Source organism: Opisthocomus hoazin, chromosome 5, assembly GCF_030867145.1.
Source record: "Opisthocomus hoazin isolate bOpiHoa1 chromosome 5, bOpiHoa1.hap1, whole genome shotgun sequence".
NCBI lineage: Eukaryota > Metazoa > Chordata > Aves > Opisthocomiformes > Opisthocomidae > Opisthocomus > Opisthocomus hoazin.
Genome location: NC_134418.1, coordinates 84231167 through 84253363, shown reverse-complemented (window position 1 = coordinate 84253363; position 22197 = coordinate 84231167). Strand labels below are relative to the sequence as shown.

Below are 22197 nucleotides of genomic sequence, written 5' to 3'. Positions count from 1 at the left end.
TGAGTTTCTGTGGTTTTGTGGTGAGATCTACCTGAGCTCTCTTTCTCAAAGCTCGCCAAGTGCCCTGAATCGCTCGTGTGAGTCAGTTGCATTGTGAGGAGGCAAGCAGTGTGTAGAAATGTCTCTTTAATTCCATGCCATCCATCAGGATGGAGTCCTGAAAGGTTTGGCCCCAAGCTCTTGGTTTATTCAGGCCGTTAGCTAATGGATTTGGCTTTTCGAGGCGCGCTCTTAGGCTGAAGCCAGCAAGCTGCAGCGATTCCTCTGTCTCCAGCTCCTGATCTACCTTATGACTGATCAGAATCGTCTCAGACGGGGGAAAAGCTCCTGTGCTCCGACATGTGTTCCCAGTCCTTTATTACCCTTCATCTTTGTCCAGTGCTTCCTTCAGATTTCTTCTCTCCTTTTGTTGGGTCCTTATCCGTGTCATCATCAGCTGTCCTCAAGTCTCCAGTTCCCCGTGCCTGGTATTCCCTGTTCCTTTCCGAAGAAGACAGTTATTTTGCTCCTCCTTCACATAGCTCTGGTGGTCCTTTCTTCCTGTTGATGGAAAAAACTCATCCAGCGTCCGCTTTCTAGGAAACAGCGTTCCTTGTCCAACAGGGCTTGCCTCAAAGTGCCTCCTTTGAACCCTGCCAGTCCTTTGAGAATTACTGCAGGGTTGTTTCCCAAGACAGGGAGATACCAGCACAGCACAGCGAAGAGTATTTTCCCAAGGGCAGGTATCTGACACAGTGGCCACAGATTTTAGAGTGCTCTTTTAACAACTCCTGGGTAGTCCAAATATCCACGTAGCTACCATGGATGAGCTTGCTTGACCTTCTGTGTTTCTCTGAGACTATGACTAAAGGAAATCAGTCATTTGCTTCACCCATATGTGACAAACATTGTTGCCTTTATCTACCAGGACTGTTTTCTTGAAGGTCATGGTAATTATCCCAGACGGCTGCGATCATAGATACGTTTGTGCCGTTTGTTATGTCAGTGACTCCTTCTCCTCAGGATAGCAGGCAGCCCTCCCACTGAACACGATTACCAAATCATCAGAGAGGTCGTGTGGCCCTCGTGCAACATGTTGTTAATTTCTTTGTCTTCATTGTGTGAAAAATGTGCAAGCTTCACTTTGACAGGTTCCTGGCACTAAAGTAAGTACATTTGTGAGGTTTGCCATCATTTTGCAGTAGGGTAACCTTTAGAGCTGTGGCTCAGGGACGCCTTGCAACACCTTGAAGATGCTACCATGAGCTCAGCTGCCTGTGGGGTTGCCATGAGCACCCTATATGCTTTCTGCCTCTAAAGCTGGGCATGAAAAAAGAACAAGACCAAGAGTAACTCACTGGAAGGAGAACCTCGATCCTACGCAGTCCCAAGTGGCACATGAAATGGTGGCAGCTGTTTATCTCTTACGTTCATCTGGAACTGCTAACAATGAATTTTCTTGCTTCTGTGACCAAGGATGACACAATGTTGACAGACTGTAGGCACTTACCTCTTTCACCTTTCTACTTTGGCAGAAATTGACTGTGTTTGTTCCATAGAAGACATTTGAGTCCCTCTACGAGTAAGTCTAGTGAAGATCAAGCTAGTTCAGGCATCTACGTAAGAGAGAAAAGTCTCTTGATTTTGATCTCAGGTCTTTTCGGACACAAGCAGTGATAAGCACAGCCACATCTTGTGCTGGAAACCCGAGGTATGCCCAGAAAGCAAGTGCTACCCAAGCTGTACCCTGGGTGGAAAGCCATGAAGGGAAGAACATGACCATGAGCAGCCTTGTGTGTGTCTGGATTCCCTATGACAAATCCTTTTGTGTCTTCTCCCCGTGACATCTCCCTTCCAGAGCGGGATGGAAAGTGGGAAGGGGAGCATCTTGGCAATTCTGCTTACCCCAGTGAGGCCTTCCCTGCAGTTTCAGCAGCTGGTGAAACGGGTCTTTGTTCCTTTCTTCTACTTTGAAGAGTGCCTTTTTCTTTTGCCTGAAGAGGAGCTGTAATGGTATCTTGGCTCTGTCCATATTGGAGAAAAAGTGGACTGAGAGGAAACCAATCAGTTAAGACTGTTGACAGGGACGTTTAGATGAGCACTTCTAGTCCATGCTCTTCCAGCTCAGGAGTGACGGCTATCCATAGCGTTTCTCTAAGTATTTCTGTGTGCAACACATCACACTTTGGTTCTGTTGAGACATGCTTTACTTTTTCATTTGTGAGCAGTCTCCATCCTCTAGTTCTAGACTGATGCTTCAAAGCTTGTAGTTTGGGGCGGTTTCTTGGGCAGCAGTATCAAATGAGGTTGAAACTGCACCCTCGCTCGAAGCTAGAAACCAGTTGGCAACTTCTCTGTTCAGTGATGAGCAGCCTTCGACTTAGCGTTTCCTAATTTCTTACCTAAATGTCCCATGCTTCATTTTCAGCCTGGTACTTCTTATCTTAAACCAAATGCACATTGTCCGTCATCGTAACCAAATTCTCTCAGTCTTCCTTGTTAAGTCATGGTTTGTTGTTCTTCATCATTCAAGAAGTACGAGGCCAGTTTGCTAAAAAGAAAGCAAGCTTTTCCCTCTCTTTCTACGTTTCTAATTCACGCTGCTCTGTAGGGAGGGCAGATGGGATCTGAAATCAGCTTTTACAGGGTGTTTGCCACCACACCATCCTTTATTTTGGCTATTAATGGCCAGCTCCTTAGGATTTCAAGGTCATCACCTATTTATTTTGGCTATTAATGGCCAGCTCCTTAGGATTTCAAGGTCATTACCTATCACGGGCTTCAACTGTGGTTGTGTAGGTGTTTAAAGTGCCGTATGTTTGTGTGTTGTGGTTGGCTGAGATGAAACACTTTAGAAAAGATACCTTGCGAAAGATTTCATGACGATTTTTCAATCAGATATGCTGTTTGTATGCCCAGTTATTTTCTAAGGACGCTAAAAATAACCCCTGCTTTCAGGGAGGGGAGAGAGAGAGAGAAGTTGTTAGGTGCTTCCTCTGGTAGCAATGTGTGTTCATTTAGATTATGTATTTTACAGAAGTGAAAACCATAATTTAGGTGCTTTTCAACTTCCATTTGCTCATAAATTTCTTCAGAATCCTCCTGTGGGCATGAAACCTTACAGCCCTGCCACTAGCTAAAAGCAAATTTCTTTTAATGGTCTGTGAAAATCGGTTTACTGTTGTTGGGGATGGAGGCTGGAGGTTTTGGAGCTAAACAAGGCAAAAAACCCACCTCCATCTCCAAATAAAAAAGCACCGAGGTTATATTGAGTGCACGTGATTCTTCAGTGTGTCTGGTATTGAATGCTGCTGCACATCTCCTGTTGTGTTGCTCAAAATTTAATGTCTCTTGGCAAACACAAATAGGGTAGTGCTCGGTTTTACTGGCTCTGCGTAAAACTTTCCTTCACGTAAGCGCCAAGCGGCAGAGTTAAGGTCATCAGAAGTTCCCTGTGCAATGTCAGCTTCTCTTTGCGTCTCTTCACAGATCCAAACGTGCTCTTCCTTGTTGATTCTCTGATCTATGGAAGAGAAGACAGTGACATCCTGCTGGTGTGCCCACTAACAGATCCAGATGTTTCAAATTTCACGCTGAGAAAGTGCGACGGCAAACCTCTCCCCAAAAATATGACGTTTATTCCCAATCCGCAGAAAGGCATCGTTATAAAGAACGTACAGAGGTCGTTTAAGGGCTGCTACCAGTGCTTGGCCAAGCACAACGGAGTTGAGAAGATATCGGAGCACATCTTCCTGAATGTGAGGCCAGGTAACACGGGATTTTCACCTTCTTGTAAAGTGCCTGATTTTCCCCTTTATCTCCCAGGGAAGTGCTGTGAAGCTTCGCCTTGTGTCTTGACCTTGTCCTAGGGAGGCTGGAGATGGTGGTCTCCTCTGGACGAGGTCTACTACTCAAAGCCAGATGTGCTTATGCACCAGGGGATTGCTCTGTGGTGTCTGTGGCTGCTGCAGGTGGTCCAGAGGAACGTGGTGGGCTTAGAGAGCTTGTTCTGGGCAAGTTGTGTGTGGGCGCAAGCTGATCTCGTGACATCTCGCTTGTGGCTGTGCTGAGCAGGTTTGGCTGTGATCGCTTTTATTTTTTGTTCCTGGTGATTTCCAGGTGTTTTTTTTCACTTTTCTAACAACTGTGGGTTGTGCTGTTAAACTTTGAGGACAAAGCAGTGCCCTGAGGTTTGTTTGCGCAGGCAAGGTGGAGATTTGGGTGCCCGACTCACATTGTTGCCCACAAGTGACAGCAGGAGGAACTGGCTGATGGCATTGAAGAAGAGGGGCTCGGTGGAGAAACAGAGCTTGGGGCAACTGAGGGCCCTTGTTTGAGTCCCTCTTCACGAGTGAGGATGGTCACAACAGCAACCACGTGCCCAGATCATGAGAAGGAGCGCGTTGTGGCTGAGCTGCCAGATGCATCACTTGGCTCTGCAAACCTGTCGCTGAAGCCCTGCCTTTGACCTTCATGCGTCCTTGCGCCCTAGTGTTGGGGGGTTCAGTGGGTTTGGGAAGGAGGAGAAGCCCAACGCCGAGCACATTGCGGGCTGGTTTTGTTTGGGCATTTTGGAGCCTACAGCTACCCCGTGTGTCGTTAATCCGCTGTGTAAATACCCAGGAGGGAAGCGGAGGGAGCGGTTCAGCGAGCCGGGCTGGCTCGGCGTTTCCTCGGGGGCGGGTAAATGAGTTTATTCTGCGCTGTGAGGCTCTTTGCGTGAAGAAACCCCTGGCAGAGCGTGTCTCCGTACGGCGTGTGTGCGACGGAGGGGCTGCGGCGAGGTGTGGGCAGGGAGCATCCCCGTCCGTGCACACACGGGTTCTGGGCCGGGAGTTTCTGCTGGCTGCAAGTGCATTTCTGTGCACACGGCCGTATGTCCCGTTGGGGGTTTTTTGTTGTTGATACAGTGAATTTTAATGAATACTAAATTTTAATTAATTAGAAGAGAACAAAAATTTAATCAGTACAGGCATCTCTGGCATTCTTTTGATGACAAAAGTCAAGTCCATTCTTGCTGTCTCTGGTGTTTGTTCTGTAAAAGGGGTTTTTTTTTTCAACTGTTTTTTTCAGTCGTGGACAAAGGAGGAAAGCAGTTGACTGACAGAACTGATGCTTCTCTGACAAAGGAGAATGCAAGTTGTAGTATAGCACTATTTCATTTTTTTTATGGGATAAAGGTCTGTACTCGCTCGCAGATGGGAGGGTGCTGCCCTGGTATCCACCGCCAGCGGCCCGCCGATGGTGGGCAGTCGTGGGTGGCCGGTGGGACCTGGGCGCTCTGCCCGTGGCCCTGTCTGTGGGAGGGTGGAAGCATCTGCTGAAGGACATCAGCAGCAAAGCAGCGTTGTGACTACAGAATCACAGAATGGTAGAGGTTGGAAGGGACCTCTGTGGGTCATCTAGTCCAACCCCGTGCCAAAGCACGGTCACCCAGAGCAGACTGCACAGGACCGCATCCAGGTGGGTCTTGAATATCTCCAGAGAAGGAGAATCCACAGCCTCCCTGGGCAGCCTGGGCCAGGGCTCCGTCACCCTCAGAGGGAAGAAGTTCTTCCTCGTGTTCAGCTGGAGCTTCCTCTGCTTCAGTTTGTGCCTGTTGCCCCTTGTCCTGTCGCTGGGCACCACTGGAAAGAGTCTGGCCCCGTCCTCCTGACACCCACCCTGCAGATATTTATAAGCATTGATAAGGTCCCCTCTCAGCCTTCTCTTCTCCAGGCTGAACAAGCCCAGCTCCCTCAGCCTTTCCTCATAGGAGAGATGCTCCAGTCCCCTCATCATCCTCGTAGCCCTCCGCTGGACTCTCTCCAGTAGCTCCTCCTGCTGCACTGCTGAGCTGTAGTGTTCAGTCCTGGTGGAGTGCACCAGGTGAACCTCCTGCCTTCTCCTTGGCTTAAGTGTGTTGGAGACCCTTTGGTGGGTGCTGTCTTTTGTAATCGTAACGGTGGAACTCAGCCCCCCAGGCTCAAGCTTCTGGTGCGGAAAGACAGAAGAGGCATCCATGAAACAGGGAGCTGTGCAGGCGGACTCAGACGTACGCCAGCTCTGCTGCGGGTGTAGCAGCTCAGCTGGGAGTGTTCGTGTCCAGCCCTTCTCGAAACAATGCGGGGCTTTATGGCCTTACAGCTGGTTTTTTTTTGGTTGTCCATAGATGTTGCTGGTTGGTGAGAACACAGCATGGCTTCTGCACCGGCTTCCTCCGGTCTCTTGGGTACCGCTGAATGCCAGGGTGGGATTTTTGTGAGAGCTTTTATATCTGAAGAGAGCAAACGTGTTTCTTTATTCTCTTACCTCAACATAAGGAAAACGTTATTGTTAAAGCATGAATGGCTGAAAAGCGTGGCGTTTTCCGAAGTTTTGTACAGTTTGCCTAAGACAACTACAAAGCCTGTGTCAGGGGCAGGAAGAGAGTCTGGAAGGCCTTATCTGATCTGTGTTGCATTCATGGCTGGAAAGTGAGTCTTCCTGCGCAAAAACCCTGGTGGGAGGTTCGCTGGAGTCCCATAAATGAGGAGAACTTGAAGAAAGGGTGAAGAAAACAGAAAATCAGACTTGGGGGGAACAGAGGAGGAGTTAAAGAGCTGTGCGGGGATGAGACGCGTAATCCTCAGATACACTTGACGGTTGGCAGAAGACACCCTGAAGCAGAGCATGAGAGCCCTCGCCGTGAGCAGAGCTTGTGATGCTTCCAGGGCCTTGAGCTGTGCTTGGCCTTCCTAGGCTGTCCATCAGGGGCTTTCTGGTGACCTGTTGGACAGGGCTTCACGTCAGCTGTAGTAATTTCTAACAAAAAGATGTGGTTAATGCTGGGCTGCGATTCTTCAGTGTGTGATCCTTGCCCTTTTTTTGGTTCCAGAGGGCAGCTTTTTAATCGCTGTCGCGGGGTGAATTGTCTCATTGATGGTTCGACAGCGTTCAAGTTTCTTCATGCAAGTTGCTACGCTGTCACAAGCGTTATCTAACTTTAAATGCAATTTGAAGGGAGATCGAAGCAGAAATGGGCTTCTTGTGAAGGAACAACTGTGTAATATGTTAAAGAAATTTCAATACCTCTCAGAGGCCCGGAATTTTATTGGAAAGTTAAGGACTGTTGATTTTTATCCCCTCTTGGAAGCTCTGCAGCTAATGAGAAGTAATGCGCTTTTAAATTGTTTTCCAGTTCACAAAACTCTTCCCGTCATCACCTTATCCAAAAGCTACGAGCTTCTCAAAGAAGGGGAAGAGTTTGAAGTCACGTGCATAATCACGGATGTGGACAGCAGCGTCAAAGCTAGCTGGATTTCTCACAAAAGCGTGGTGAGTTCCGTTAATTGTATCGCGTATGCACAGCACGCAAACCCTCTGTAGATCTTCATAGAATCATAGAATGGTTTGGGTTGGAAGGGACCTTAAAGATCATCTGTTTCCAACCCCCCTGCCATGAGCAGGGACATCTTCCCCCAGCCCAGGGTGCTCAGAGCTCCATCCAACCTGGCCTTGGACACTGCCAGGGAGGGGGCAGCCACAGCTTCTCTGGGCAACCTGGGCCAGTGTTTCACCACCCTCATGGGGAAGAATTTCTTCCTAATATCTCATCTCAATCTGCCCTCTTTTAGTTTAGAGCCATTCCCCCTTGTCCTATCACTACACCCCCTTGTGAAAAGCCCCTCTTCATCCTTCCTGTAGCCCCTTCAGGCACTGGCAGCTGCTCTAAGGTCACCCCGGAGCCTTCTCTTCTCCAGGCTGAACAGCCCCAACTCCCTCAGCCTGTCCTCGTAGGAGAGGTGCTCCAGCCCTTCGATCGTCTTTGTGTCCCTCCTCTGGCCCTGCTCCAACACATCCATGTCCTTCTTATGTTGGGGACTCCAGAGCTGGACGCAGGACTCCAGGTGGTGTCTGACGAGAGTGGAGTAGAGGGACAGTTGATGTTTTTGTCTTGGATACCTGACCGTATCCATTTGGATTTGCTGCGTTCCAAAGGTCCCGCATCCCACAGGCTGGTGAGGGGCCAGCAACAACGGTCCCGTGCCCATGAGGGTGGTGGGGAGGAGAAGCAGCTGCCACGGGCTTCCCTTCCCAAATTAAAGTTAGGCTCTTCAATGTGAAGTTTAGGTGACCTCTGTTGGGCTGCCTCAATGCAGAAGCACGGAGTGCCTACACATCACATTGCAATCAATGGGAGCTGCAAATATCAACACATGGACTGCAAATTACATATTCTAGTCGTTACCATTAACAGTAAAATACCTGCTAATTAGCAGGGGATTGTATGTGACAGGAATAGTAGTAAGCATTTGCAGGAATGATTAATTCATTTAAATTGCATGGTGTGCCTCGCTGACTGGGAAAATTCTGAAAAATGAACCAGTGAACTGGCTTCTGTCTGTAGTGATAGATGAAGTTACCGCCTGGCATCACCAAATTAAATTATTGGCAGGCGAAGTTCTCCGGGAGAGTTCGTTACCGGCAGCGCAGCCGTTCTGAGGACAAGGGGCAGAGAGGTCCCCTCCCCTGGTCAGCCGGCGTGCGGCCAGCCCTGCCTTTGGAACGAGCGGCAGGCACCGGCTTGTTTTTAAGGACGCTTCTTGGTCTTCTGGGTAGACCCTGGAATTTAAATGAAATAAAAGCCCTTGTGAAGATCTGTTCGTAACTCCTGCCGTATACGCTCCCATGCTAATTGGCTGGTCTTTTAACTGCTAATGGTAGTGACCAGAATATGTAATTTGCAGTCCACGTGTGGATGGAAAAAAAAGGCTTCTGTGATGTTTGGATCAATGGCATCTCCTCGGGCAGATGGCGAGCGGGAGGCCCGTTCCCAGGGGCCGGGTATGCCGTGCGTAGCGAATCCGATGGCTCTGGCATCCCGCTAAGTGCTCGCTGCTCCAGAAATCCCACCTCACAGCTCCAAGGGTTGGGGAGGTATCAGTAACGTGGAGGCTGCGTGGGACACGCAGGTGGGGCTCTTGGTCGTGTACCAAGGTCAGCTGTGAGTCTTTCGTCTGAGAACTTCATTTCTTCTCTCGTTCCTCCCCTTTATTACAGTGTGATGAAGTCGGGGTCTTCCCTTAAGTTCTTGTCCTTTAGCACTTCTCATTTTATGAGTAAAAGCCATGAGGAAAACATTTTTGACCAAACAAGCTTGACATTTCTGTCCTTTCTGTTAAACAGCAAGGAGTGCCATCTTTTAAATATTGACTATCGAATAATTTTCATACTGAAACAGAATTCATAAAGTTCACGTTTGAGCAGATGCAGAATTATGTTTTGACCTGAACAGGTTGAAGGAAAAAAACCCTAAAAAGCTTTCCCTGCATGATGGAAGTTTCAGGACATGGTTTAGTGGGCATGGTGGTGTTGGGTTGATGGTTGGACTTGATGATCTTCGAGGTCTTTTCCAACCTTAATGATTCTATGATTCTAAGTTATCACCAGTTTTGAAAATGAGGAGATGTTATAAATAAGCACGTCCATGCAAAACAAACTGTGATTTGTGATGATTATAGCTCAGGAGGAACCAAAGCTGTGTTGGGATTAGATTTATCTAAGACCTCTTGGCACCTCCAAGAACTGAAATCACTCTGCTAGAAAATCATGACAAGTCCAGGTCCGCTTTTGGATTAATCAGTGTAAATTTACCAGTCTTCCCAACCAGGTGGAGCATTCTCACAGAAGCTAAAGTCAACACCTCGAAGCATTTATTTTTTCTTTAGTTCCATTAGTTTAGCACATGTATGTGGGCATAGAGTCATGAGATGCTCAATGCTTTGGAAAGAGAATGAATTTGCCTGTGAGATTAATAAATCTGGATTGCTGTGAGCTGAGAAGCAGAGTGGGTTCCGGAGCAAGGGTGCCATGTAAGATGTCCCACCGGCAGGTCCCTCTGCAGCAGGTCTGCGGTGAGGAGATGCCATGGACTTGGGGCGTAGAGCGACCCAGCTTAAAATGAAGCTCCAGCACCTTTAATTCTCCCTTGTCATTCATTGGGAAGCACCATTGGAGGGTTTGGTGATTTTTAGGCACCGCTGGAGTGGTCAGCTACACTTCCGAGCTGCAGTGACTTTTTACGATAGCTGCAGCTTCTGAGCCTTGTGAAAGTGAAGGCACAGCGGTCATTTTGCATCAAGCCCTGCAGCTACAAGCACTGGTGTTGCAAATAAAACCTTCTGTGAGTTCCTCAACTTCATCAGCGTTAGAAATTTAGCCGGAGGCAGCCGGGTCTGACCTTGGGCATGACACCATTTTCTCCTTATGATTGAAATATTTGAAGAAATTAGAGTTTCAGCTTGGTGGCGTGGGCTGGTCTCTCCCGTTTGTCTCTGTTGGGGCGGGTGAACACACCCCCGTGTTCTTGCCTGAGGAGTGAGATGATGCCTGACGGTGGAGCTTGAGGAAGGAAAAAATAAAGAAGAAAGGGAGGGGATAGGGCTGAGGAGAGGACATTATCTCCCAGAGACAGCTGATCACACACTTGTTTTGCATGGAGAGATTCTAGTGACAGGTTTGTCGTGCTGGCTTATTATTCTGGTTTAAGGTTATGAATATTAATACAGCGAAGTTATAATTACTTCTATTTTTAATTTATCTAGGAAAGATGCTGCATACACAGTGTTTTAGATGTTAATTGTTTTTTACCGACAGATTGTTACAAGCAAAAGCAGAAATTTGGGTGATTATGGATACGAAAGGAAATTAACATTGAACATCCGTTCAGTGGGAGTTAATGATTCTGGAGAATTCACATGCCAAGCAAAAAACCCTTTCGGAAAAACCAATGCCACGGTAACCTTGAAAGCACTAGGTAAATAGTTCTTGTGGAAATCTTCGTCTATCTAAGAGCGGGAGGTGGACAGGGAGAGCACTGGGGAGCCTTCCCTTCCACCTCTCTCCTTTCCCCCAGACCTCAGTGAGTAAAGTTGCTTTGTGAGAAGGTTATCGCCGACTGGTACCATACGGGGTGGCTGAGGAGGTGCCGTGGGTGCGTGTGGCTGCTCGAATTTCTGTAACCCTTTGCGTGTTGTTGGGACGTGGTGGTAAAACAACCGTCCAAGGGTGTTTCCATCTCTCGGGTTTGTCTCGTCCTTCCTAGTTTAATTTTAAATTTAATCCAGTCTTAATGAAGCAAGTAATTTACCTTTGCCTGGAACTGTCCCTACGCTGAAGTCATTTGGCAGTGCAAGCACAAAGCGTGTCTTTCATACCCGCCTTCCAAGCGCAGGAAATTTTGCTGACATCAGCACGTCCGTGTTTTTTCCGTAGAAGGCATATATGTACCCTTAGTTAAGATGATGCTGGGAGGAACGTTGCAGCGTGCATAGACAGCGTGAAATCGTTCCAGAGCTCACCCCCATGGTAAACTCACTGTCCATCACTACCACAGGTTTTGGGTTGTCTCCCATCACGGGGAGCAAACTCCCTTCCTCCTCTCATTTAAGAACAGACTCGTTTAGAATCTGCTGTATATTAACTTGGCTATCTTTTGAATTTTAAAGCCACCAAAGCCTGCTGATTTGATAAACCAGTTAAGGTCAGGTTGTTGTACGTAAGAAGATCATTCTGAAGAAGTCTGCGTAGTTGGCTGAAAGCGTTTTCAGTTCCTTGCCGTTCAGGGGTGTAGTGACCGAGGGAAGTGTAGCCCTGGATCCTTTTTTCCTTCTCAAATCTGTTTTTCTGTTGCACAGAAACTCCCACAACATTGCTTTTTTTTGCTTTCCCTGGGTCACTTAATAAAACAGAAATGTTTGGCCTGTGTGGGCCAGGTCTTCAGCAGAGCGGCAGAGGTTTGGGTGCCCGTAACCTTGCTCCTCTATTCACAGAATCACAGAATGGTTGGGGTTGGCAGGGACCTCTGTGGGTCACCCAGCCCAACCCCCTGCCCAAGCAGGGTCACCCAGAGCAGGCTGCACAGCACCGCGTCCAGGCGGGTCTGGAATATCTCCAGAGAAGGAGAATCCACAACCTCCCTGGGCAGCCTGGGCCAGGGCTCCGTCACCCTCAGAGGGAAGAAGTTCTTCCTCATGTTCAGCTGGAACTTCCTCTGCTTCAGTTTGTGCCCGTTGCCCCTTGTCCTGTCGCTGGGCACCACTGGAAAGAGTCTGGCCCCGTCCTCCTGACACCCACCCTGCAGATATTTATAAGCATTGATAAGGTCCCCTCTCAGCCTTCTCTTCTCCAGGCTGAACAAGCCCAGCTCCCTCAGCCTCTCCTCATAGGAGAGATGCTCCCGTCCCCTCACCATCCTCGTAGCCCTGCGCTGGACTCTCTCCAGTAGCTCCTCATCTTTCTTGAACTGGGGAGCCCAGAACTGGACACAGGACTCCAGATGAGGCCTCACCAGGGCAGAGCAGAGGGGGAGGAGAACTTCCCTCGACCTGCTGGCCACACTCCTCCTGATGCACCCCAGGATCCCACCGGCCTTCTTGGCACCCAGGGCACGCTGCTGGCTCATGGTCACCCTGTCGTCCCCCAGTACTCCCAGGTCCCTCTCCGCAGAGCTGCTCTCCAGCAGGTCAGCCCCAGCCTGTACTGGTGCCTGGGGTTGTTCCTCCCCAGGAGCAGGACCCTGCACTCAGAACGATGGTGATGCTTTCTGCATTTTTTTCAACAGAGAGACTAAATTCATACGTAAAAGAGTGAAACGGTGTGAAGTATGAAAGATAAATCTTTTACCCAAGGGGAACAATATGAAAGCTTTTATTAGAAGAGGAGGGAAGTTCTTAACTACAGCAGTTAGCACTGCTATGTATGCAAATGAGGCTTTAAAAAGGACTGGTTTGGGGAGGTCTGGGGACTAAAATAAGGCACGGCATGATAAAAAGCAGAAAATAAAGTTAACAAGTTTGTATTTAGTAAAATGCAAAGTTCGTATTTAATAAAAAACACCAGAGAAAAGCTGGAATCTGTCCTTTTTGGGACACTTTTCTCCCCCCATCCTCTCCAATTTGACTGAAACTAAAACAAACTCTGTCTCCTGGATGCCTTTCGCCACGCGTTGCCCAACAGACTGCGTTTACCCGAGCGGTACCACCTCCCGGCGTCCTGGGAAGTGGTGTAGGGCTCGCACTGGAGAGATCCTGGGGTTGTGGCAGTTTCTAAATTGCTGTGGCTTTAACATTAGACAAAAGATTTACGAGAAATAATGGGTATTTTTGGTAAATGTCCTAACTTTTTTTTTAACAGTTGATATACTTAATTATAAATGGTTTCTAGAACTGTTTCGGTGACTGAGAGCGCAGGCGTGAAACGTTATTCGTAGGCTTTTGGGTGTGATTTGGAGTCTAGGTTGCATAGGGCATCCTGTGTTCATACAGAAAACAGAAAAAAGCTCCGTGAAGGAACTGAAAATCTTCAGTTGCCAGAGTTAAGACGTTTTTCTCTGACGATGGAGAGCGTTTTAGAGCGTACCTGCCTGCTGTGGGTTTACTTCATCTTTTCCTCTCCGAAGCGTCTGTCAAGTGCTCTGGCAGCTCCAGATGCTTTCAGCAAGCCCCGCTGGCTCTGGATTTCCCCAGCTCAGGTGCCCGGCTGGCCACAGCACTTTGATTACTGGAAAGTGGCACGAAGCAGGGATCCGAGACTGACTCTCGGGCTGAATTCGAGCTCTCCCAGCAAATGCGTTTCCTTGTCATTGCAATCTGCCTGTCAGACTGACAACTCCCGTATGAATTTGTGTAATAGGTCTGAAAAATTTGTCTTTTCAAAGTGAATAATTTTGAAGCTGATGAGTTTATTAGTGAAATTCAAACCACTGCAGTAAGGACGCTGCTCCACGTGATGATACTTTGGAGCGGAACTGCACGATGATAAATGGTGTCTGCCAAAGAAAAGATTAAGACCCAGCAGTAGATGAACAGAAATGCCTTAATTTAAGACAATTGGTATCCAGGCCTGTGGACTTAGCACATTTTTCTCTAATTACAGTTTTTAATAGCTTCATTTGTAATGTCATTCTTAATTACACTTGACAAAGAAACCTTAAATACCCTAGTATATCGTCAAAAGTGATCAATTGATCTTGCTGTTCTCTTCGTGTTTCTTTTGTACCATACATTTAGCAACTCTGGATTTTTGGAAAAATGTAAATACTTGAGCAGAAGCATTGCATTTTTCCAAGAGCAAAGAGAGGCTATTTATCACCAGAAGACGGAATTATTTCTGTTAAGGCACTCAGGGCTGCTGTAGGTCCTGTGCCTCGTTGCTATGTATAGCTCGTGGCCTTGGCTTTGGCGGGTGAGGGTTCAGGTTCTGCTTTGTAGATCAGGTTTCCTGTTTCACGGTTGGATGTTTGATCGCTAGATCTTGAAGTAGTCTGAGTGTGGTTAGAGTGCTGACAATCTTTCTAAATGGCCCTGAAACTGTTTTTCTTCTCCTCCTGTGGCCATCAGCTAAAGGATTTGTCCGTTTGTTTGCGACGATGAATACCACCATAGACATAAATGCAGGACAAAATGGAAATTTAACAGTTGAATATGAGGCGTATCCAAAACCGAAGGAAGAAGTCTGGACGTACATGAACGAAACACTACAGAATTCATCAGACCATTACGTCAAGTTCAAGACTGCGGGCAACAACAGGTAATAAGAACCATTGTGAGTGCTATTGATTTCGCTTTGGAGCAGCAACCGAGAGTCTGCTCTGGAAAGATGAAAGTGGAGATGGTGAGAAAACTGTGATTAGAAAAGACCTCGTAGCCTGTGCGGCTTACCGCTGTCACTGGTGCAAAGTCTGCTAACCCAGATTTGGAGCAGCTTTGAGCTAAGCACACCATCTGAGGACCAGTGGGCCACAAACTCACGACTCGCCTACAAGACGCCGTTCCTTCCCAATAACCAAAAAAAAGAACATAAAGCTGATGGTGTGCAGAGCCTCCCTCCACCACCACAGCAGAGCCCAGCGCTCTGGGCAAAAAGCTTATGCTTTTATTTCTGCTTTACCTTCCTGAGCACCCTGGGCACGCGTGTGGGGGTTGGAAGTGGCAAAACTTCTGGATGCCGTAGTCAGAAGGCAGTCCTAAATCTGAGAGAAGAGGATTGGCGTGGATGGTGCCTGCAGAAGAAGACAGCGTGCTAATAATTCACTACTTCGCTTCCATGCGGTGGTTGCGTGTTCCCCGCGAGTTGTGAGCATCAGTAATGCTTATTTTTTTTTTTCCTTTACAGCTACACGAGTGAACTTCACCTTACCCGATTAAAAGGAACAGAAGGAGGCATTTACACGTTTTTTGTGTCCAATTCTGATGCCAGCTCCTCTGTAACGTTTAATGTCTATGTGAAAAGTAAGTAAAGTGAACAGTCTGAAATATTTCATTATCGCAGTCATTGTATTTTATACAACATAATGTCTGCACAGGATGTCACAGTGTGGTTCGGCATATGAGAGGCTTTCTGAAGCGAAGCACATGCTGGAAAACTATTAATATGTCAGGATATAAAAGTGCAGAGCACTTACACGAATCCACCTGCTATCCAGCATGACCTTCCATTCTAGCGAATGTATTCCAGAGGTTATCAGAGAGCAGGTAGGTAGTTTATATAGGAAAAAAACCTGTTGCACCTGGAAAGCTGATCTCAAAAATAAGCTTGTACCATAAACACTGGAGAATTTAAGGTGGAGCACTATATGCAGGGATTATAATTTGCATTTGTGACAGCCAAGTTAAGCTATTAATTGTCTGTAATTTGTTTGAGTTGGATGCAGAGTTTGAAGGCTTGTCAGGAGAATTACTCACTTGTGCCTTTTGGCATCTGAATACTTCCGTAAAATAATGTAGATCATCGTTGTTCCAGGGGAGTCTGCATAGCTTTACGAACACGTGTTCTGTCATCTTTGGGACACGCTTGTGAAGGAAGAGCATCCTTCTCAGTTCCACACAGCGTTCTTCAAGACAAGAGCTAAATTTCAAAACTGATTCAATGAAACCTTCAGGAAACTCTGTCCTTCTTAGCAGAGCCATCCTGTCAGAACATTCCATGCTCTCGGCAAACAAGTACTGGCAGATGCCAAGCTTCAGGCAAATGAAACCAGGAGGGGACTGCGGGCAGGCTGGAGAAACTAAGGCGAGGCAGAGAATGATGCCTTCAAGCCCAGCACGAGGAACTGTATAGGAAGAGAGGGAATGTGCTGCAAGTACAGTTCTGCATTGCTGTTGTGCTTCAGCAGTGAGGTGTCCTTCCCTGGGCACAGGCTTACGCAGAGGACTGCTGAGACCTGCACAAGCACACAGAATTCCAGATATTAATGTCTGAATTCTTCTCATTTATCATTGTAGGCCGACACTTGTAGCATCACTGTTAGCAATGCCATAGTTTGAGTCTAGAAATGTCGCTTGGGCTCCTTTCAAGACACGGTATTTCTTCCTTCCATCTGCGAATGTTGTCATTTGTATTCTGGTGCCTTTTCCATTTCCCAGCTGTGATTTCTGAGACAAGGGCACTGGTGACCTCCGATGTCCTTTGCCACCACGGATGAGCGCGGGTTACCATCACGAGGGATAATTCTATTTTACAGATTAGCGGAGCAAATTCTTGAGCCAGAAATTTAATTTTTGGGAAGGAATGAGAGAAATGGCAGGTTGCCTGTGGAACTGTCAGTTCACATGAGGCTGGGTGGTGTTTTCTGACACGCGGCATCGTATGTGTGCTTGGAGGAAGGGGCTGTTCACGGGCCTCCCGGCTCTCCCAGGTTCTGCAGGCTCCTTGGGACCAAAAAGCCCAACCCCTGGTTTTTGCCATCGTCACGTATCACAGAATCACAGAATGGTCGGGGTTGGAAGGGACCTCTGTGGGTCACCCAGTCCAACCCCCTGCTGAAGCAGGGTCACCCAGAGCAGGCTGCACAGCACCGCGTCCAGGCGGGTCTGGAATATCTCCAGAGAAGGAGACTCCACAGCCTCCCTGGGCAGCCTGGGCCAGGGCTCCGTCACCCTCAGAGGGAAGAAGTTCTTCCTCATGTTCAGATGGAACTCCCTCTGCTTCAGTTTGTGCCCGTTGCCCCTTGTCCTGTCACTGGGCACCACTGGAAAGAGTTTGGCCCCATCCTCCTGACACCCACCCTTAAGATATCTATAAGCATTGATAAGGTCCCCTCTCAGCCTTCTCTTCTCCAGGCTGAACAAGCCCAGCTCCTTCAGCCTTTCCTCGTAGGAGAGATGCTCCAGTCCCTCACCATCCTCGTAGCCCTCCACTGGACTCTCTCCAGTAGCTCAGTTCCCAGCGCAGAGCTCAATGTTGCTGCTTTTGAGGAATCTGTGACTTGATAAAAGCTGAAAACGCCCGTGGGTCATGGTTAGGAAACCCGACTAAGGACAGCGTGGTGAAACAGCATGGCCAAGGCAGGAGGGAGCATGGAGAGCTTAGTTCTTCTGGATAGCTTGTCTGTGCAAGCAGCAGCATCCGAGTCTTCTCCCCCCTTGCTTCAGCTGCTGGCCTTGTAGGTGGTAAGATGGGCTTGGGATGCAGCGGAGACCATTGAGCTGTCTCGGCAGAGCCCAGCTTACCACGCGCGGCAGCTCTGGGTGGACCGCAGACGTTGCTGAAGCGGATGGGTTTGGCACGCTTGACTCAAAACGAGTTTCTTGTGGCACTTTGCTCCTGCAAATAGCTTTTCATTTTGAAAAGAGGAGATGAAATAGATGGATCCTTCTCAGGGGTTGTTTTTAGGAAAAATAACCTGTTTTCAGTGGCTTGCAAAATGCCTGTCATTTAGGTATGAAACACAGACTGCCTGACAACGTACCGTAGTATTTGACACAGCAGAGAGGCTGCCAAAGGTGCGTCTTGTGTGGGTGGGTCAGATCCTGGTCTAATGGTACGTCCTGACCCGGCATTGATGCCAGCGGGGATTTCGCAGAAATTGCTGGGATGTAGCTCCTGATGTTTACCCGCCTGGCTGGGGCGAGTAATCAGCAGAAAGTAATCAAACAGGTAAAACAGGATTCGTAATCAGGCAAATGTCTTCATGTAAACAAAAAGCGATGCTGAAGCGTTTGCTGAAGGACGTGACAAACCCCATGCAGAAATACTTGCCTTGGGTTTAAACACATTTAGCAATTGCATATGCTCATCTGAAACAATACTAAATTGCTTTTAAAAAAAAAAAATGTAGTCAGTCGTAGTAAATGTGACATGAAGTAAGGGAGGAAGGAGCTCTGAAATTAGGAGCCAAAAAAGAAAATTACAACTTGACAAGCAGCATTCTGAACGGAGTTACAATGAAGAAACTGTAGAAGTCTCCAGAGTGCCAAGGTACAGTACACCTAGCAATTAGTGGAGGAACCTTCCAACCAGTGCAAAATGATATCTGGGCTTAATTACAGTCCACAAAATCTTACCTGTGCAGCTGGGGCTCGTGCTGCAAAGAGAGAACCGGCCGCGGTGTCACGGATCAAGCGCAGCGGTGTTCCCGTCGTCGGGATGTGCAGTGAACAACCGAGGAGTCACCGTGGGGTTAGAGAAAGATTCGTTCTGATCCAGAAAATGTGGCTGCAGGAGGAAAGCCCCCTCTCTTCGGCTGCAGTGACAGACAATGAAGTGTTACTTTTTAGGCGTTCACTTCGTTAACGATGAAGAGAAGGAAATCAGTAATAGAAAGCAATTAAATGCACAGTGTTGTTATAAAGAGGGTTGAGATAAAATAGGAGTGGCCTCCTATTGAATAGGATAAATCCTTTTCGCTATGTTCAGAATTAACACTGATAAAAGCTGAAAGGCAGTTCATAAACTTAGTGAAATTAGACGTTTAAGACATCTAATGACTGATTATGGAAGGCAATATGCATATTTGCCAAACAATGTAACGAAACATTAAATATTGAGAGGGTTAAAGCCACAGCGGTAAGCAAAGTCTAGTTGCAGAATCGTAGGAGGCCCCGTCTGGAGTCCTGTGTCCAGTTCTGGGCTCCCCAGTTCAAGAAAGATGAGGAGCTACTGGAGAGAGTCCAGTGCAGGGCTACGAGGATGATGAGGGGACTGGAGCATCTCTCCTGCGAGGAGAGGCTGAGGGAGCTGGGCTTGTTCAGCCTGGAGAAGAGAAGGCTGAGAGGGGACCTTATCAATGCCTCTAAATATCTGCAGGGTGGGTGTCAGGAGGATGGGGCCAGACTCTTTCCAGTGGTGCCCAGCGACAGGACAAGGGGCAACGGGCACAAACTGAAGCAGAGGAAGCTCCAGCTGAACATGAGGAAGAACTTCTTCAGGGGTAATAAGACAGTGAAAGTCATGAAGTCTAGCACAGTAACATCTCTTTTAAAGAAGATGCTCGGTGGCAGCTTGGCATCTCTCCCTCCGCAGCCGCGGGATGGGTCCGCCTGGACTCATGGCCCTGTGGGCAGCCTTTCATTGCAATGGTTTCTTACAGCAGAATAAGCCTGGCTAGCATGGGCATTTTCATTTCCCTCACTCAAAGCGTGAAACGCAGCCCAAATCTGGCACGATATTTTTCGCCAGGGCTTAACATTGCTTTTCCTCTCTTGACTTTTCATTTCTCTCCTTCCTTGCGTTAACGTTGCATTGTAATGTTGCCTAAAGCACAGCATTCACCTAAACAAGTTGCTTGCGAATCATCAGTAAATTAGCTAATTACAATTTCACCATCCAGCCATTTTGGTAAGAGTTTTGGAAATGTGGATTGCGCGTGTTCCATGAGCGCTGAGGCTGGGTGAGATGCCGCGTGCTGTCAGAAGGTTCCTCACCAAATGAGTAATGCTGAAAACCCTCCTCGACATTTTGCAACGATGTTTGGTTCTCGGTGTTTGCATAAAACGCAGCGTGCAGATTTAGAAATGAAAGAACACTCGGTTCCTGTCGCATGAGTCACGAGGAGCTGCTACGTGATGGAGAATACACGTGTGCTTTATTGCCTCTCATTTAACCAGCAAGGAGAATATTCGTTAAAAACTAACGCCGTGCAGGGCAACGGGCACAAACTGAAGCAGAGGAAGTTCCACCTGAACAGGAGGAAGAACTTCTTCCCTCTGAGGGTGACGGAGCCCTGGCCCAGGCTGTCCAGGGAGGCTGTGGAGTCTCCTTCTCTGGAGATATTCAAGACCCACCTGGACGCGGTCCTGTGCAGCCTGCTCTGGGTGACCCTGCTTGGGCAGCGGGTTGGGCTGGGTGACCCACAGAGGTTCCTTCCAACCCTGAACATTCTGTGATTCTGTGATTCTGTGATATAAAATCTGCATTTTCCCACTGTAGTCTATACAGCTTCACAACTTACTAGGATATTAGAAGTTCATCTTACATTTCTCTAAAGTTATATTAATTGATAATGGACCCTTGACCTGCCAGGCGAGCAGCATCATTGGAATATATTCTGGATTTTTCCCCCTTAGCTTTTATTTTGGGTGATTTTGCAAGGAAGCGAAGGTAGTTATCAGAAATGAGGCCTCTAATGTGACTTTCCACGAGACAAACATCTTGCCATGTTGGCAGTGCCCTTGGCTGGAGCCCGTGACGTTGCACTGATGACTGTAAGGTCCATCTGATCACTCTGGGTTCCTGCCGCGCTCCGAAGAGCGGCTCCGGAACCGGGTGCAGGACCAGCTCCAGCGCGGGATGTGGCGGGAGGCATCGGCTAGCCGGATTGCTTTCTAAACTACCAAAACAATCATGAATTATCATTTGGGAAGGTAATATAGCCAGCCAAATATTAGCTTCCTCTGCGTGCGGTGTTTCAGGGAGCCAGGTGGTCGGGCGTTTCGGTGTCTCAGAGGGACGTATGTCCTCTGCGGGGACTCTGTCTGCGCTGGTTGCCTCGCACTGTAGTTTCTTTTCTGGCCGTGGCAGTAATATTTAACACACAGGGCAGAGGTAAGAGAGATGTGGTTTGGCAGATTTAGCACTCTGCTGTCTGTGGAGACCTTTTTACAGGCGGGTGAAGTCACGCCGTGCAGGAACGGGAACTGCATGGTCCTTCCAAGCGCATGCTTCCCTTGGTTTTTTTAAGCTCTGAGCTTTGCTGGTTTAGGAACTTTCCTCAAACCTGGTTTAGGATCTTTCCTCAAACCTGGTTTAGGATCTTTCCTCAAACTTGGCTTAGGATCTTTCGTCAAACCAAATACTCCGTGGAGGTAAGGTTTTCTTCTCAAGTCCAGCCCAAGCATTCAGTGTAAGAACTGATATTTTCGCTGATGGTCGGTGCTTGCAGGACGCCAATTCAGACCCGGATTCCCTTGAACATGCGAAGCACTGCTCGCCTGAGGCATTCCATGGATGATGACGACAAGTGGCTGGGGTGCAGAGCGAGTGGCAATACCGGGTTGCCCTAAGATGTGACTCTCCTTTGTGTTTATTGCAGCAAAACCGGAGATTCTCACATTGGATATCCTGAGCAATGGCATTCTCCAGTGCGTAGCAGCTGGGTTCCCAGCCCCCACCATATACTGGTATTTTTGCCCAGGAACCGAGCAGAGGTGAGTTAAGTAAGAGTCTCCAAAGGTTATTCCAGATGCGACACACCCAATCGATGATATAAAAATTAAGACCATAAACTGACTCGGTAACAGTTGGGTTCGAACGTTGCGTCACCGTTTTCATCGTTCTTGGCGTTCCGTTATTTGCAGTGGTTTGAGGGAAAGACGGGGGCACTGTCACGACTCCCCTTTGCATTCAGCCCTTGGAAGGGCGATGACCAACGCGTTCTGCTGCGGAAAAGTAGAAGCCAAACTTCCTCTGCACTGCAAGCTGGCTAAGGTTTATATCGGTTCGGCCCCAGACGACACGCGTTCTGTGTGCCGACAACAGTCACAGAATCACTTGTGAAATGTGGCTGTTCTCTTTTGTTGTGCAACGATATAATTTCTCAAGACGTAAAGTAATTGGATTTCTATTCACGTGATGTGTGTGACAAGTAAACAGGTCCGGAGCTGTTACGAATAAAACCTGGTGCCTGGTGAACACATTTCTAAAAAGATTGTAGAATTCCACTGCGAAGTGAGAGATTGTGAAGCGTATTTTGAGGTTTTTGTTGACTTCCACCATGGTTATAAATCTACTGGCAAGTCATGGGTCTTCCACCTGCGTAATATGCCAAAAATAATTGTTATTTCCCTAGTTTTTTTGAAATAGCACATTCTATTTTATCTGTGTGCTCTCGTAGTAAATAAGTGACATTTTTAACACTGCAGTTAATTTAAAAAAATTAAAAAATTTTAAATTTTAACTAGTTTGTGGGTGGTTTCTTAGGAAAGCAAGGGAGGCAGCATCCTGAGAAAACAGAGCTGGCTGTTTTCTGGCTGCATAGAA

General features: G+C 47.8%; 1 protein-coding gene across 1 annotated transcript in view; it reads left to right on the top strand.

Annotated features, from left to right (window-relative positions):
* KIT (KIT proto-oncogene, receptor tyrosine kinase) overlaps positions 1-22197 on the top strand; it is a 62132-nt gene that overhangs the window by 20017 nt on the left and 19918 nt on the right. The window contains exons 3-8 of the mRNA XM_075421984.1: positions 3469-3747; positions 7139-7275; positions 10597-10756; positions 14340-14529; positions 15115-15230; positions 21251-21365. Of these exons, the coding sequence (XP_075278099.1) occupies positions 3469-3747; positions 7139-7275; positions 10597-10756; positions 14340-14529; positions 15115-15230; positions 21251-21365 (997 nt within the window). The remainder of the gene's footprint in view (positions 1-3468; positions 3748-7138; positions 7276-10596; positions 10757-14339; positions 14530-15114; positions 15231-21250; positions 21366-22197) is intronic.